This window comes from Oncorhynchus clarkii, chromosome 12, assembly GCF_045791955.1.
Source record: "Oncorhynchus clarkii lewisi isolate Uvic-CL-2024 chromosome 12, UVic_Ocla_1.0, whole genome shotgun sequence".
NCBI lineage: Eukaryota > Metazoa > Chordata > Actinopteri > Salmoniformes > Salmonidae > Oncorhynchus > Oncorhynchus clarkii.
Genome location: NC_092158.1, coordinates 84,244,491 through 84,262,452, shown reverse-complemented (window position 1 = coordinate 84,262,452; position 17,962 = coordinate 84,244,491). Strand labels below are relative to the sequence as shown.

At 40.8% G+C, this 17,962-nt stretch overlaps 3 protein-coding genes across 16 annotated transcripts in view; 2 read left to right on the top strand and 1 right to left on the bottom strand.

Annotated features, from left to right (window-relative positions):
- Positions 1–7,259, bottom strand: part of LOC139421539 (dynamin-2-like) — a 38,736-nt gene extending 31,477 nt beyond the window's left edge. For 8 of the 14 annotated variants that reach the window (XM_071172526.1, XM_071172527.1, XM_071172533.1 and 5 more), the window contains exon 1: positions 6,784–7,183. In XM_071172526.1, coding sequence (XP_071028627.1) covers positions 6,784–6,944 — 161 coding nt within the window. In that variant the 5' untranslated portion in view covers positions 6,945–7,183. Of the gene's footprint in view, positions 1–6,783 lie in introns of all 14 variants that reach the window. The other 6 variants (XM_071172529.1, XM_071172537.1, XM_071172531.1 and 3 more) reach the window with 5 other exon arrangements.
- A 138-nt stretch (positions 7,260–7,397) lies between these two features.
- LOC139421537 (queuine tRNA-ribosyltransferase catalytic subunit 1-like) lies at positions 7,398–14,807 on the top strand. Its single transcript, XM_071172524.1, has 9 exons — positions 7,398–7,840; positions 8,902–8,970; positions 9,252–9,390; positions 9,504–9,698; positions 9,942–10,080; positions 10,248–10,323; positions 10,527–10,636; positions 10,980–11,064; positions 11,154–14,807. The coding sequence occupies exons 1-9, from the start codon at positions 7,553–7,555 to the stop codon at positions 11,304–11,306; spliced, it is 1,254 nt and encodes a 417-aa protein (XP_071028625.1). The 5' UTR covers positions 7,398–7,552; the 3' UTR covers positions 11,307–14,807.
- Positions 14,808–17,056: 2,249 nt separating this feature from the next.
- LOC139422325 (potassium channel subfamily T member 2-like) overlaps positions 17,057–17,962 on the top strand; it is an 84,831-nt gene continuing 83,925 nt past the window's right edge. The window contains exon 1 of the mRNA XM_071173520.1: positions 17,057–17,145. Coding sequence (XP_071029621.1) covers positions 17,057–17,145 — 89 coding nt within the window. The remainder of the gene's footprint in view (positions 17,146–17,962) is intronic.

Genomic DNA, 17,962 nt, shown 5'->3' with positions numbered 1-17,962 from the left:
AGCTCAAACGCATTTAACATGCATTTAACCAGTATTTAACCAGTATTTCAAAATATCCTCCTGGGTGTCAGCAAAGTCTGATATGAACCCTTTGGTTGTCCTTATGCACATAGACACACACACACACAGTTGCTGGGTGAGTGAGTGTTTTTATTTTATATTTAACTAGGCAAGTCATTTAAGAACAAATTCTTATTTACAATGATGACCTACCAAAAGGCCTCCTGCAGGGACAGGGGATTAAACAATAAAATAAAAATATAGGATAAAATACACATCACGACCAGAGAGACACCACAACACCACATAAAGACAGATCTAAGACAACAACACAGCTTAGCAGCAACACAACAACACGGCAGCAGCACATGGCAGCAGCACAAAACATAGTACAAACATTATTGGGCACAGACAACAATACATCACATAAAGCAGCCACAACTGTCAGTAAGAGTGTCCATGATTGAGTCTTTGAATGAAGAGATTGAGATAAAACTGTCCAGTTTGAGTGTTTTTTGCAACTCGTTCCAGTCGCTAGCTGCAGCGTAATTAGATTCGATGTATAAACATGTCCTAAAATCACACAAAAAACAACCACTAGTCAGTTTCAGGGAACAACAAGGAAAGTCGATCACGTCTCCAACATGAACAAAATTCCACAGGCAAACGCCATCCCACCTGACCAGCGACAGTCAATAGCAGCAGGGCAACTGGGAGACGGAGGTCCACATTCAATTAGACTGCCTTATGAAATGCCTACTTCAACTTCTGCTACACCACTCATTACAAGATATCTTGCGGTGGTACATTTCACTGACATCCGAACTGACATTTGCATGTTGTGAAACGTCATAATCAATGGAAGAGGAACGCATGAGTCAGAGTCAAAGACTTAAGCGGCTGCCAGTCAACCATTAGGCTAGATGACATCAGAGCTCAACGGAATTCACCTAGCACAACAAAAGTGTGGAGGCAGGCAGCCAAGGCGGGACAGAACAAGAGCTGCTCTAATTTCTAGGGTGTATTCCCACTCCCACTACTACTGCTGGACTCATTCATTGTTGCTGCTGTAGACAGAGGAGATATACTATGGCTGTCATTACACTTCTCTGGCATGTCTCAGTGTCCACACTGACAGAAATGACCATCTTCACCCCCAGAGGAACTTTTGTGATGGTATGATGCTACTTCAAAGAATATTCAGAAAAATGAGTCAAACACTCCACTTCCTCTCAGAAGGTTTCTCTTTCATCCACATGCCATGTATGTTTGCTTCTGTAGCTTGCATTATGCCACAGGAGCCATACTTTCGTAAAGTAATCCTGTCTCAAACCAAGAGCTAAAACACTTCATATAGCCTAAGCACCTCTTAACACAACAACTTGATATCAGCACACTGGCATTTGTAATATTCACAGTGTATTTTGTAAATGCTTACAATAAATCCTTAGTGATTACTTGATTTTTAAGGACTTTATTGTCAACTTTTATACTATTAATGAAAGTATTAGTTTTACTGGTAATGGTATTATTACTGTAGTGTTGAGGAGCTATTACTGCAGTGTTACACTGGCAATACTAAAGTGCCTATAAGAACATCCAATAGTCAAAGGTCAATGAAATACAAATGGTATAGAGAGAAATAGTCATATACAGTGCCTTGCGAAAGTATTCGGCCCCCTTGAACTTTGCAACCTTTTGCCACATTTCAGGCTTCAAACATAAAGATATAAAACTGTATTTTTTTGTGAAGAATCACCAACAGTGGGACACAATCAGGAAGTGGAACGACATTTATTGGATATTTCAAACTTTTTTAACAAATCAAAAACTGAAAAATTGGGCGTGCAAAATTATTCAGCCCCTTTACTTTCAGTGCAGCAAACTCTCTCCAGAAGTTCAGTGAGGATCTCTGAATGATCCAATGTTGACCTAAATGACTAATGATGATAAATACAATCCACCTGTGTGTAATCAAGTCTCCGTATAAATGCACCTGCACTGTGATAGTCTCAGAGGTCTGTTAAAAGCGCAGAGAGCATCATGAAGAACAAGGAACACACCAGGCAGGTCCGAGATACTGTTGTGAAGAAGTTTAAAGCCGGATTTGGATATAAAAAGATTTCCCAAGCTTTAAACATCCCAAGGAGCACTGTGCAAGCGATAATATTGAAATGGAAGGAGTATCAGACCACTGCAAATCTACCAAGACCTGGCCGTCCCTCTAAACTTTCAGCTCATACAAGGAGAAGACTGATCAGAGATGCAGCCAAGAGGCCCATGATCACTCTGGATGAACTGCAGAGATCTACAGCTGAGGTGGGAGACTCTGTCCATAGGACAACAATCAGTCGTATATTGCACAAATCTGGCCTTTATGGAAGAGTGGCAAGAAGAAAGCCATTTCTTAAAGATATCCATAAAAAGTGTTGTTTAAAGTTTGCCACAAGCCACCTGGGAGACACACCAAACATGTGGAAGAAGGTGCTCTGGTCAGATGAAACCAAAATTTAACTTTTTGGCAACAATGCAAAACGTTATGTTTGGCGTAAAAGCAACACAGCTGAACACACCATCCCCACTGTCAAACATGGTGGTGGCAGCGTCATGGTTTGGGCCTGCTTTTCTTCAGCAGGGACAGGGAAGATGGTTAAAATTGATGGGAAGATGGATGGAGCCAAATACAGGACCATTCTGGAAGAAAACCTGATGGAGTCTGCAAAAGACCTGAGACTGGGACGGAGATTTGTCTTCCAACAAGACAATGATCCAAAACATAAAGCAAAATCTACAATGGAATGGTTCAAAAATAAACATATCCAGGTGTTAGAATGGCCAAGTCAAAGTCCAGACCTGAATCCAATCGAGAATCTGTGGAAAGAACTGAAAACTGCTGTTCACAAATGCTCTCCATCCAACCTCACTGAGCTCGAGCTGTTTTGCAAGGAGGAATGGGAAAAAATTCCAGTCTCTCAATGTGCAAAACTGATAGAGACATACCCCAAGCGACTTACAGCTGTAATCGCAGCAAAAGGTGGCGCTACAAAGTATTAACTTAAGGGAGCTGAATAATTTTGCACGCCCAATTTTTCAGTTTTTGATTTGTTAAAAAAGTTTGATATATCCAATAAATGTCGTTCCACTTCATGATTGTGTCCCACTTGTTGTTGATTCTTCACAAAAAAATACAGTTTTATATCTTTATGTTTGAAGCCTGAAATGTGGCAAAAGGTCGCAAAGTTCAAGGGGGCCGAATATTTTCGCAAGGCACTGTAATTCCTATAATAACTACAACCTAAAACTTCTTACCTGGGAATATTGAAGACTCATGTTAAAAGGAACCACCAGCTTTCATATGTTCTCATGTTCTGAGCAAGGAACTTCAACGTTAGATTTCATTCATGGCACATATTGCACTTTTACCTTCTTCTCCAACACTTTGTTTTTGCATTATTTAAACCAAATTGAACATGTTTCATTATTTATTTGAGGCTAAATTGATTTTATTTATGTATATTAAGTTAAAATAAGTGTTCATTCAGTATTGTTGTAATTATCATTATTACAAATAAATGTAAAAAATAAAAATAATTTTAAAAATTACATATCAGCTTTTTTTGGTCCTCCAATAATCGGTATCGGCGTTGAAAAATCATATTCGGTCGACCTCTAGTGTGGGTAGCGAGGCAAGGGCAGTCGGACAGTGGGGGAAGCTAAGCTGTTAGCATCACACTGACCCCCGTTACACGTCCCTCTCATATGGACATAACTCTAAATGCTTTGTTGTGCATTTGTGTAGGCATGTTTGCGTGTGTACCTGTTTGTCAGCTTTCTTCCCTAAGAGCTGTCAACAGGGGAATGTGGGAGGTCATTTCTGGCAGGAAAATTGAGGTCAGCAGAAAATGACTAACGTTAATTACAGCAGAGATCTGTCAAGTGCTATTTGAGTGCAAAGTCCCTCATCTGAAACTACATGTGTGTGTTGAGTGGTCATCTAGTATGCTCCCATTTGACTATGGAAATGCTCCATGTATTTGAGCTGCAAGGCAATGCATAGCTAGAAAAAGTGTGTGTGTCATATTCTTCTGAGTGAGTCTTTGAATTGGGAAAACCTGCTTAACAAGCTGCTTTCATGGGTGCTTGTTTTGTGTCTTTATATGAAGGGTGATCTCACACACTGCTGATGTGGGAGACAGAGACAGGACCAGCCTGTTAAAGAGGGCTGTGGGTTAGATCGCACAACACCAACAGGCAAGGAGAGATTGTGAATTTCTACTGTTCAATAGAAAACAACCAAATGGGGTGAGAAAGAGGAAGCACTCAAGTGGAAATGATGAGTTGCCTAGTTCTGCAATAAGCTGTGACTCAACACAATGCTATAGTCATGAAATTCTATTGAATGCCTATTTCTTGCTGATAGATCATTTTTGTTTAAAAACAGACTAGGCTAGCGAGAAAATAGGAAAGGATGACAGACCCCACAGGGCCAGGTACACACCTGCTGTTTATACATCATACACACATCCTATCCAACAGTCTCCTCAGAGCCAACACTAAACTGGGTTAGTGAGTGATATGGACAGTCAGTGCATTATAAATTAACAAAACTGGTGCAGCTCAAGTATAGAGTACATCTTTTAATTCATTAGCCTCAAAGGGGGAAAGGATTATTCCCAAGGCGATTATGTGCAACACAAAAGTATATGCTGTAGCCTAGTGATAGACTGACATAATATAGGTTGTGCATAGTGGGTCCTGTCCCGCTGCCGATTTCCGGGTGTGGCATGGAACTTATAAATAGACCAGTGGACGACAAGCCTACACCTAGGTTTATCTTTGAAACAAGGGCAGAACACCAGTTAGCCCAACATGTACTCTTAAGAAGTCTACCATTACTCATTAAGGTCCAATGATCTTCTGTTGTTATTTTCAGAGGTAGACTGGCTCTGGTAGCCCAAAACTCCATCTAAAGGTGAATCGATTCTTAATTGCGAAACGGTTCTAGAATCATAAAGCCCTTTACTTTTAATGTTACACCAATATCATTTCACTATGCAAAACATACACTTAGTATACAATGTTTTAGCAGGCTTTATCATGACAGTATTTTCAGTGACAACACGTTTCTGGCAGCCATCTTCCGTCACACACAGGTGTGCTAGATAGCTAATTAGCATCTGTCTCGCATAAACATGTGCTGTAACATGGAGATATGGCGTTGTGAGAACAGTAACCCTAACCCTATTAAAAAGGTGTATATCAATTTATGCTTTCGTTTTAGAAAAGTATTTCCCGCGGATATGAAAGATAACGTCCGTATGCTTCCAAAACCGTACCGCAAGCGATGCACGTTACGCCTCGGGCACACCTAGTGTCCTTGCGCAAAATGGTTTGCAGCATCTGGATGGTGTGCAACAAAAGTTTAACATTCACCTTCTGCTAACATTTTTGTCAAGCTGTCTATGCGTACAGTTGGACGCATACCTTCGATAAATCCAATGTATGCCCCACACAAAACGCACTGCTGCAAGGCAAACGCAGTGTTCCATTGGAAATTAATGTACTCCTGGTGTACCAAAATGCAATGACACTGTCAGTGCGATCAAGGCGTTAATGTTCAGACCGAGCGTTGGGGATATTAACAAAACTCCTTCCTCCAATGACTTGTGTAATGTAATGGAACGGAGTCATTCAAGGGCTAAACACCAGTGTGACATCACACAAAATACATTTTTCTCCAGTCTACACTTCACCCACCTATTATCTCTGTACTCGCCCACTATAAACAAGTTATTTGGACCAGACAAAACTATACAGCATATTTACGCAGGATACATTGCCTAAATACCGGTAATATTTTTTGTTTTTTACAGGGAACAGGTATAAAATTCATAAGGGTATAGAAATTATACATAACAGCAGATCCTATGCAAACACCACTGGGAAACCAATGTTGTCGGACTCTTTGTGGCACCCCAACTTGCCAAGTGTAGCATCATATTGAAGTGGATTAAAGGGGGACAAGCAGCCTAATATTCAACTAAATGTTTTCATATACCTAAATTCTAGACTACACTCCATACAGATTATGATCAACATAGCCATATCAGACTGAAACAAGCAGCTACTGTAGTTAGTTGTGTTCTGTTGTGTAATGTCATCATGTCACCTAGAGAGTTATAAATTACATACATCTCAAATGTAAAACAATTCAATGTGTACTGGGAAGTCTACAATACACAAAAAAACAAGTTATCAATCTAATCTACTGATCAGTCGACTAAAGTAGCCTGATTTAATTTCCGTGTTCGGCCCTGCTGACAACCGCTGACACTATTGCAGGAGCAAGTTGCCCCCAAAACGCTAGATAGCAAAGTTATTTGGTCCATATTTATTGCATTTTGTTTTATTTCCTTACATAAATAGATACTAATATGTAATATGTCTGGTTCTAGACCAGTGCCTCCAGGCAACTTTTCACGATTTCCTTTGAAACATTTGTTATTCGCCCTGGCTTGCCACGCAAACGTCGCATCTAACGTCAACATTTCGTTCATCCTCTTTCATTTTGTTTTGTTTGCTTACGCCAAGTGCGTAAATGAGTATGTGACCAAATACCCGTTTAGGAGCACGGATCATCTCACAACTTTACCAACTGGTTATCTAGCTAGCGAAATTCCTTACTAAAAGCTGACTCCAGGGATCTTTTGCAAATTAAGTTGAGTGAGCTAAACCACAAATATGATAGCTGTCTAGCTAACGTTAGCTTTGAGCACCACCAACCTGCCAACGAAATTTTCCAAGACCGAGCTTTTTCCAGCACTCTGCCCACCGACCACAGCAATTTGCGGTAAATCCAAGTTACAACTCTGGCCAATGGAACTGAAAGCGTCCTGAAGTTTGTTGATAAGGGGGATCAAATCTTCCATCCCCCGGTTCCCCATGGTTTCGTTGGAACGGCTCCCCTCCCGAACTAACGTTAGCCTACTACGTTAACGTTACTAGTTAGCAAGGTGCTCGGGTTACTCCGAAATGTTGAATTCCAACTTTCAAGCGGCCCTGTCTTCACTCTGTCAAAGGAAAATATGATGTTTACAAATTGTGTAACTCCCAATTTAGTGGGATTACAATAACGTGTTCTTATAAACACGAAAATACTCAAAGTCAACCAAACGAAATAGAAAACTCACAAAACAAAACTTCCACCATCCGGTCAGGCAAGTCGACATCCGACCTAACCGGTGATAAGGCTACCGCCTCCTGTCAATGAAATAATTGGTCAATCTCACTGCTCGTCTCCAATCACTCTCCTTTCATTGGCTAGTTGTTTTCAACGTCAAAGGGGTGTGTTCACCCCTGGACATTGCTTCAATGGGCAAATTAATACTTGCTGACACAATTATTAAATGACAAGACATGCAAGGATAGCTTCTACGAGTTTGCTGTCAATGATATTGTAATGAATACATATTTTTGACAACTCAATGCAAATATTAGATTACTGTAGTTCCGGTATGTCACGTGCTTGTTGACGTCGTCTGTGTGCAACAACATGGCTGCGCCCATAAACAGAGGAGCTGCAACGAGCAGCCTTGAAACAGGCATGGTTGTCAAGAAAGCCGTTTCCATCGTTGCTCCTCTTGCTCTCCGAATCATCGCCGAATGTCCAGTGACCAAAGCGAGGGCTTGTGATCTCAAACTCCCTCACTGTACGGTCAGCACCCCAGTGTTCATGCCTGTTGGTACACAAGGCACGATGAAGGGAATCACTGTGGACCAACTCGATGATCTGGGATGTCAGATTTGTCTTGGCAACACATACCACTTGGGTATGAGGCCGGTAAGTGTAGCCCAATAATGTAAGAAAGGAGCCTAACGTTACTCGTTATAGTCCAAGGACCTTACATGTTCTGTTTAAAGGGGCAATCAGAATTTGCTACATCCATTTTTTGGATTTATACATGAATGATATGTACCCATTGATTCTTGAAGAACATAATTTATAAATGCCTCATGAGCTTAGGTTAACTGTCATACCTCCAAAATATATACAATATAACTTTGTTTTACTCCAATCTTTGTAAACAAAGTTAATGTAAACAAACACAGTACAGCCTCAAAACATGGTCAAAGCTATAATTGGATGGTCAGATATCATGGATGGTCAGTCCTTGCATCCATAGCTCTGTCTATGAATTTGAGAATGGTTACATATCTCCAGCCCCATCCCTCAGCGTTTTAGTGAAACAGTGGTGGAGAGGCTTTTTTGTTATTGTTTCAACTGCTGATTTGCACTTTAAAGGCAAATTTGCTCAGGAAGCCAAACCAGCCAAATATTCCATCTAAACGTAAATTGATTCTCACTTGCGGTACAGTACTAGAAACATAAATCCCTCTACTTTCATATCACATCAAAATAATTTAGCAAATGCACACTTACTGTTTTAACTGGTTTAACACAGTTGCGGCCAACAGTGTTTTTCAGTGACGTAAAGCTGTGTATAACCCTATAAAGCGTTGTATAACCCTACAAAGCTGTGTATAACCCTATAAAGCTGTGTATAAATTTAACCTTTTGTTTTTTGAAAATGATTTATTGCTAATATGAAAGATATAAGGTCCTTATGCTTCCAAAACTGTACCTCAAGTAATGCGTGTTAATGTTCAGACTGAGCTTCAGGGCTCTTAACAAAACTCCCCTGTATAGAAGACACCTTCGTCCAATAACTCTTATGTGTAATGTAATGGAACTGAGAGATATCATCAATGGCTACATTAAGTGGTGCTAGGGCTATTCACATTGTGTATCAAACATGATTGACCTTGTAGACAGCTCTTTGTTGTCAGTGTCTGGTGTGCTGCAGACAGTGAGGATGGTGTTGTCTGTCTGTCCCATCACAGGGTCCTGAGCTGATTGAGAAAGCAAATGGCCTGCATGGCTTCATGAACTGGAAAAGAAACCTTTTGACTGTGAGTATCAGCTAATGTGTTGACTGCGTAAGTGGGCTAAAAAGAACAAGGGTCTCTTTCACCCAAATGTCTGCTTTTCAAGATATGTGAGCATCATATGATGCAAAATGCATCATATGGGGAGGATTTATGTATTTTGAAGGTCACATATCTTGAAAACTTGAGTGCTGACAAGAAAAACATTTTGGGACTATAGTATGTCAACGATGGACTATTGAAACACAAACCAAAAGATAGTTTTTGGTTGGAATTTTCCTTGAATCCCTACCATTTCTACATAGGACAGTGGGGGCTTTCAGATGGTGTCTCTTGTTGAACTATCTGAGGTTACTGAGGAGGGGGTCAAGTTCAAATCTCCTTACGATGGGAAGGAGATCCTTCTGAGTCCTGAGCAGTCAATCGCCATACAGAACAGTCTGGGTAAGAAGGACACAATCCACTCCCAATGAATCAGTCTGGAAAGTAAAGCCACTATACTTCAGGTAGTACTCCTGTTCTTAATTTTAATATCGCACCATTTCTGTTTTGTCCAGGGTCAGACATCATGATGCAGTTGGATGACGTGGTCAGCAGTACGGTGACGGGGCCGCGGGTGGAGGAGGCTACGTGGAGATCGATTCGCTGGCTGGACCGCTGCATTGCAGCCAATAAGAATCCAGATAGACAGAACCTGTTTGCCATCATCCAGGGGGGCCTAAACACAGAGCTGCGCAAAGCCTGTCTAGACGGTAAGATGTTCCCCCCTGTTTCATCTATGTCTATCAATGACTAACCTCCCTCAAAGCCTTTCAGCACAGTAAATTGCTCTGTCTTCATGCCAATTAGCTAATTAGTTTAACATCTTATTTTGGAAATACAGTGGAAAAGAGCTAATTAAAAATACATTTTGTGCAGATGCTGATACCAAATGATGTGAAATTTGCATAGATACATATTTTAAAAATATTTTTCTGTTCCTGTGCTTTTTACAGAAATGACAAAACGGGATGTTCCTGGCTTTGCTATTGGTGGGCTGAGCGGAGGTGAGGAGAAGGATGATTTCTGGAGGATGGTGACACTCAGCACAGACCACCTGCCTCGGGAGAAGCCTCGCTACCTTATGGGGGTTGGGTATGGCTGCCATCTTCCTTATGTTATAACGGCACATTTACATGCATAAATGACATAATGTTATAACAGCACATTTACATGCATAAATGACATAAGTTGCAAATGTTTTGTCGTGCCGTACAGATATTTCTATGTATGTGGTTCATGTGTTTTGCTGTGGGTCACAGTTATGCAGTAGACCTGGTGGTGTGTGTTGCTCTGGGTTGTGACATGTTTGACTGTGTCTTCCCAACACGCACTGCAGTAAGTATTCCATTCTCTTACATATTATGAGTCACCTACTCTCTATTAATTTACTTTGAAATAAGTATTCTTATCACAAGTGCAGAGAAACACAATAGCTTCTTTTATAATTTAGTCCATAGCAGTACTACTTTCTTTATAATGATTATATTGATGATTATGGTTATGATGATAATGAAGTGATCTTCTTCCTTTCATCCCAGAGGTTTGGCTCAGCTCTGGTCCCGTGGGGATCTCTGACGATTACCAAGAAGCAGTTTGCCAAGGACCTACAGGCAATAGACCCAGACTGCCAGTGCCCCACCTGCAGGAGGTAAAGGCATATTAACCCTGGTACACTGAGGGACAGAATACGGAGGGTTGAAGGAATGGAGTATGTAGGGGTTAGAGAAACTGGTTTACAAATCTCAATTCTCTTCAATGGATGTTTTTAAGTTGTAGGCTGAATAATTCTGAGGATTGTTTTCTCGTGGGGCGTCAGGGTAGCCTAGTGGTTAGAGCGTTGGGCAAGTAACCGAAAGGTTGCTAGATTGAATCCCAGAGCTGACAAGGTAAAAATCTGTCGCTCTGCCCCTGTCATTGTAAATAATATAACTGATTGACTTGCCTAAGGGTATCTTCTTTTTTTTAAAATACATTATCTGTTTCATTTCCAGGCACAGTCGGGCCTATCTGCATGCTCTTTTCAAGAGTGACACCGCAGCCATGCATCACATTACCATCCACAACATCTCCTACCAGGTCTGTGTTTCTATAATGGTTAATAGTTTCCTTTAGTTACTATTTGCCATAGATGAGATAATAACCTTATCCTCTATCTTTGCGTCCAGCTCACTCTGATGCGGTCGATGAGACAGAGCATCATAGATGGTCGCTTCCCAGACTTTGTGAGGACATTCATGAAGAGAATGTTCCCCTCTCCTGAACAGTATCCAGGCTGGGCGGTAGATGCTCTAGGAACAGTCAACATCACATTGAATTAAACTGCTTTATACAGCCTGGGACTTCCTCTGAAATGGCCAATAAGACCTTTTTTATATGAGAAATCAGATCTCCTTTTTAAAAATGGTTTTGTTTGTTATGAAATCGCTTTTTCTACTTTCATGCTTCATTTGGGTAATTGCTTCTGCCTGTATATTCTGTCAGACTTATTACTGAATGGTTCAATGACGGTGATGTACCTGAATATTTTACTGTCTTTATGATTTAGTTACGTTCATGTTTTGTTACAGTATGGTTCTTTTTTTGTGTGTCATTTATATGCTAAACATTCTGTTGACAGTTAGGAATTTACATTGTACTGCTTTCAACTCCTGTCAGACATACAGTACTTTTGTGACATCCAGTTTTCACTCTGCAGACCTTTTCAGTGTATGATAATGTAGGAGTGGAGTAGTGTTGTTGAAGTCCAGGAACTGTCTCCTCTGATATATTCAGACACTTTTAGTTGTTACCATGGCTACAGACCAGCGGCCCACCCTCTTTAAATTCCATGCATGACTTCTAACACAGAAATGTGGTCATAAACTAACAATTAGAGACATTTCGGAACATTTCCTAGGGCTTATTATCGACCTTTACCAGCAGGAGGAAGCGAATACATTTCTATAATTGAGTTCTGTTTTGTTGTGCAAGAGATGAGGACACAGGAACCCACATTTGTGTGCTTTTGACTTTGGGCCACTAGAGGGCAAAAATATTCTAAACCTGATGAAAATGCACGTGAGCCAGATTAGGCCATCTGTTTAGTTGACATGCTGGAGAAGTTTCATAGGAAGGAATGGGAATTCTACCCACCCACTTTGGTTCAAATGCAGAGAAGTAGAGCATGTATGGTTTAGTCAGATTTGCATGCTGAGGGCAGACAGGGTAGTGGCAAACCAATTCTCAAGGAAGTGGCTTAGGGGATCACAATTTCCTGTGTCTCCGAAGTGCTACTTTCTCAAACAAAAAATGACACCCAATACAATGAGTTCCGGTAGTCAAGACAGTCGGAGGACAGAGAATGATACGGTGTCATAATCTGCCATTGAAGCAAACCAGGATCAAAGACACATTGGAAAACAAAAGGCAAGATATTTTTGTAGATACCAATGTTTAGGTTTTTGTTCCGGAAACAACATTTTGTTTGATTGGTTCCTGTTTTTCTACTAGAAATTGAGGTCCTTTCTGTTTTTCATTGTAAGACATGTAATTAAAGCTTTAATAGGCTACGTTGCAGTTGTAAAAGCACCTGTTGCCTCTAGTTGAGAGACGAGATCTTTAAATAAAGCCACCCTGTATAGGTTACAGAGTTTATACATGGGTTGTAATTGTTAATACCTGTCAGTTATTAGTTTATAATGCTAAACATATAATAAACATGTAATAGTAATGAGCAAGTTATTCTTTAATGAATCAACACAGTTGACAATCACATTTTTACCTAAGTCTGTGCGTGTCACTTGAATTAGATTATTTTATGGGATATTGTAGTCCTATTGGATGAATTCTCTAAGAAAATCGACTTTATCTACAGTCGTGGCCAAAAGTTTTGAGAATGACACAAATATTCATTTTCACAAAGTCTGCTGCCTCAGTTTGTATGATGGCAATTTGCATATACTCCAGAATGTTATGAAGAGTGATCAGATGAATTGCAATTAATTGCAAAGTCCCTCTTTGCCATGCAAATGAACTGAATCCCCCAAAAAACATTTCCACTGCATTTCAGCCCTGCCACAAAAGGACCAACTCACATCATGTCAGTGATTCTCTCGTTAACACTGGTGTGAGTGTTGAAGAGGACAAGGCTGGTGATCCCTCTGTCATGCTGATTGAGTTCGAATAATGGACTGGAATCTTCAAAAGGAGGGCGGTGCTTGGAATCATTGTTCTTCCTCTGTCAATCATGGTTACCTGTAAGGAAACACGTGCCGTCATCATTGCTTTGCACAAAAAGGCCTTCACATGCAAGGATATTGCTGCTAGTAAGATTGCACCGAAATCAACCATTTATCAGATCATCAAGAACTTCAAGGAAAGTGGTTCAATTGTTGTGAAGAGGGCTTCAGGGCGCCCAAGAAAGTCCAGCAAGCACCAGGACCGTCTCCTAAAGCTGATTCAGCTGTGGGATCGGGGCACCACCAGTACAGAGCTTGCTCAGGAATGGCAGCTGGCAGGTGTGCACGCACAGTGAGGCAAAGGCTTTTGGAGGATGGACTGGTGTCAAGAAGGGCAGCAAAGAAGCCACTTTTCTCCAGGAAAAACATCAGGGACAGACTGATATTCTGCAAAAGTTACAGGGATTGGACTGCTGAGGACTGGGATAAAGTCATTTTCGCTGATGAATCCCCTTTCCGATTGTTTGGGGCACCCGGAAAAAAGCTTGTCTGGAGAGGACAAGGTGAGCGCTACCATCAGTCCTGTGTCATGCCATCAGTAAAGCATCCTGAGACCATTCATGTGTGGGGTTGTTTCTCAGCCTAGGGAGTGGGCTCACTCACAATTTTGCCGAAGAACACAGCCATGAATAAAGAATGGTACCAACACATCCTCCGAGAGCAACTTCTCCCAACCATCCAGGAACAGTTTGGCGACGAACAATGCCTTTTCCAGCATGATGGAGCACCTTACCATAAGGCAAAAGTGATAACTAAGTGGCTCGGGGAACAAAACATCGATATTTTGGGTCCATGGCCAGGAAACTCCCCAGACCTTAATCCCATTGAGAACATGTGGTCAATCCTCAAGAGACGGGTGGACAAACAAAAACCCACAAATTCTGACAAACTCCAAGCATTGATTATGCAATAATGGGCTGCCAATCAGTCAGGATGTGGCCCAGAAGTTAATTGACAGCATACCAGGGCGGATTGCAGAGGTCCTGAATTTTTTTTTTGAAGGGTCAACACTGCAAATATTGACTCTTTGCATCAAATTCATGTAATTGTCAATAAAAGCCTTTGACACTTGTGAAATGCTTGTAATTATACTTCAGTATTCCATAGTAACATCTGTCAAAAATATCTAAAGACACTGAAGCAGCAAACTTGGTGGAAATTATATTTGTGTCATTCTCAAAACTTTTGGCCATGACTATACACAGCTGCACATTTATTTATTTTGCACAGTTGCCTGCATAACAATTGGCACGCCATGCAAAATCAACCAAGTGTGAACAAATACAACTTAACTGTTTCTTAATGCACTTTGGTAAAAAACAACGACCAGGGGGGTCTAACTCATTTTGCCCCAGGGGCCGCATTCTGTCTTCAACAAGGTCCAGAGGGCCGCATTGAAAATGTGTTATATTTCCTTGTAGTCAAATTTTGCAAAAAATATTTGACTATCCATCGTTTTGGGAATGTTCTGTGCTCTCTGAATGTTTGAGGATTAGCCTATTATCAAGCTAGACAGTCAAGAAATGGTATGAATGTACAGTTGAAGTCAGAAGTTTACATAGACTTAGGTTGGAGTTATTAAAACTTGTTTTTCAACCACTCCACAAATTTCTTGTTAACAATCTATAGTTTTGGCAAGTCGGTTAAGACATCTACTTTGTGCATGACACAAGTTATTTTTCCAACAATTGTTATCAGACAGATTATTTCACTTATAATTCACTGTATCACAATTCCAGTGGGTCGGGAGTTTGCATACACTAAGTTGCATACACTAAGTACACTAAATTCCATGAATTGTTGTCATGGCTTTAGAAGCTTCTGATAGGCTAATTGACATCATTTGAGTCAATTAGAGGTGTACCTGTGGATGTATTTCAAGTCCTACCTTCAAACTCAGTGCCTCTTTGCTTGACATTATGGGACAATCAAAAGAAATCAGCCAAGACCTCAGAAAACAAATTGTTGACCTCCACAAGTCTGGTACATCCTTGGGAGCAATTTCCAAACACCTGAAGGTGCCACGTTCATCTGTACAAACAATAGCACGCAAGTATAAACATCATGGGACCACGCAGCCGTCATACTGCTCAGGAAGGAGACGCGTTCTGTCTCCTAGAGATGAACGTGCTTTGCTGCGAAAAGTGCAAATCAATCCTGAACAACAGCAAAGGACCCTGTGAAGATGCTGGAGGAAACCGGTACAGAAGTATCTATATCCACAGTAAAACGAGTCCTATATTGACATAACCTGACAGGACGCTCAGCAAGGAAGAAGCCACTGCTCCAAAACCGCAATAAAAAAGCCAGACTACAGTTTGCAACTGCACACAGGGACAAAGATCCTACTTTTTATCTGATGAAACAAAAATAGAACTGTTTGGCCATAATGACCATCGTTATGTTTGGAGGAAAAAGGGGGAGGCTTGCAAGCCGAAGAACACCATCCCAGCCGTGAAGCACGGGGGTGGCAGCATCATGTTGTGGAGGTGCTTTGCTGCAGGAGGTACTGGTGCACTTCACAAAATAGATGGCATCATGAGGTAGGAAAATTATTTGGATATATTGAGGCAACATCTCAAGACATCAGTCATGAAGTTAAAGCTTGGTCGCAAATGGGTCCTCCAATTGGACAATGACCCCAAGCGTACTTCCAAAGTTGTGGCAAAATGGCTTAAGGACAACAAAGTCAAGATTTTGGAGTGGCCATGACAAGACCTCAATCCTATAGAAAATTTGTGGGTAGAACTGAAAAAGCATGTGTGAGCAAGGAGGCCTGCAAACCTGACTTAGTTACACCAGCTCTGTCAGGAGGAATGGGCCAAAATTCACCCAACTTATTGTGGGAAGCTTGTGGAGGGCTACCCGAAACGTTTGACCCAAGTTAAACAATTTAAAGACAATGTTACCAAATACTAATTGAGTGTATGTCAATTAATGACCCACTGGAAATGTGATGAAAGAAATAAAAGCTGAAGTAAATCATTCTCTCTACTATTATTCTGACATTTCACATTCTTAAAATAAAGTGGTGATCCTAACTGATTTAAGACGGGGAATTTTTACTGGGATTAAATGTCAAGAATTGTGAAAAACTGAGTTTAAATATATTTGGCTAAAGTGTATGTAAACTTGCGTCTTCAACTGTAGGCCCATTGACTGCACAGTGATGATTAGCGAGCTGGACAGTCAATAAACTATGAATATAAGTGCATTATCATTTCTACACAGTTTTGATTTGGTTTTAGTCATTTGAAAGTATATAGAGAAATTAGGTCCTTAAATTGATTAATTTAATATCGCGTATGACTCATAATGGTTTATTGAGCTTACATTAACAAGAATTAGAGCATGTCCTGAATAAATGAACAAAAATAAACAAGGCATCTTCAGTAAAACGACAACACATCACTATAAAGCTTATGCAAATATGATTAGCTTGTTCAGTATTTAAAATGTGCCCTGCAGGGATTTGGGCTTGTAACCTACTGCTCGTAGACTCAGCGTATGTAATTGTTCGAGCAAATGGGTCTGCTTTCGCTGCGTCCATAAGGAGCCAGCGGATGTTCAAAGAGACAACCAGTTGCTCCGCATCCTGTCAAGCCAAAAGTACTCACGTGCATGTCACGGCGGAGCATCCTCGACCTGTTGCATTGGAAGAAGAAAGATATTACATTGTGTCAGTAATAAATTAACAACATTTTAGGGTGCTCATACAGGTATGTGTTATTTGGAAATTGAATAACAAAATAATAGTTCATTTTGATAAGCCCTTCTAGAGGCGTCTCTGTTTGTTCGCCTCTCAATCTCTGGCATTGTGCGCTCGTGGGTTCGGCGCTCAGGAGGGGACCATGGTAGAGCTGGAGAAGGAGGTGCTCCCGCTGCCTCCAAGGTACCGGTTCCGAGACCTGTTGCTGGGTGACTGGCAGGCTGATGACAGGTAGGAAATCTATTCCAACTTGTTTATTCTGAAGAAACATGTGTTGGCGCACAACAATCTAGCCTACCCATGGTACCCTGTAATTGCTCCAAATTAAATTAATCGTAATTTGCAGTCCCTCACTAAACTAAGAAATGCATCTTTGCGTTGCCATCGCAACCAAAAAAAGAGAACGTAGGCTACTGTAATAATGTCATTTTTATTGATCTGGCTCTGTTGATGGCGCTATGAAAGAGGATAGCCTACAACGAGCCACTGTGCAGCAGCAACAGGTTTCATAATGGAAAAGACTGAACTAAATGCACAGACTCCATGTTAATGCTTATGTGTGTGTGCATGCGTGTGTTTGCATAGACATCAGCTATGCATCTTGTCCATGCGTGGAAGTCATGCATGTGAAATCCATTTTGATATTTATAATTATGAACGTATATTTGGGAAGGTGTTAATAATTAGGTAGCAATGTGAGCCTCTGGCAGCCATTAATTTAGTCATTATACCACCTATCTATTATTTTTCAAGCCTTAGATTGGGTTGACTTAGCATGCTCCCTTTCTTTACCCTGGCTAGGTATGGTCAGGGCTGTTCCAAAAGCAGAACATATGGCCCTACCAAGAGTGTCTGTTAACCTGTACTTAACCATCCATTTTCAGGATCATGTATTGGTTATGGTTTCCCCATGCATATTTATTAATATGAGTATGCTTGCCACACTTGGTGTGGATATTTCATTATAGGGACTAATGCAATACTGAACCACCATTTCACAACTGGACCCCTGGTTGGTAGGTTAAATTGAGGACCAAAATAGCAGGCT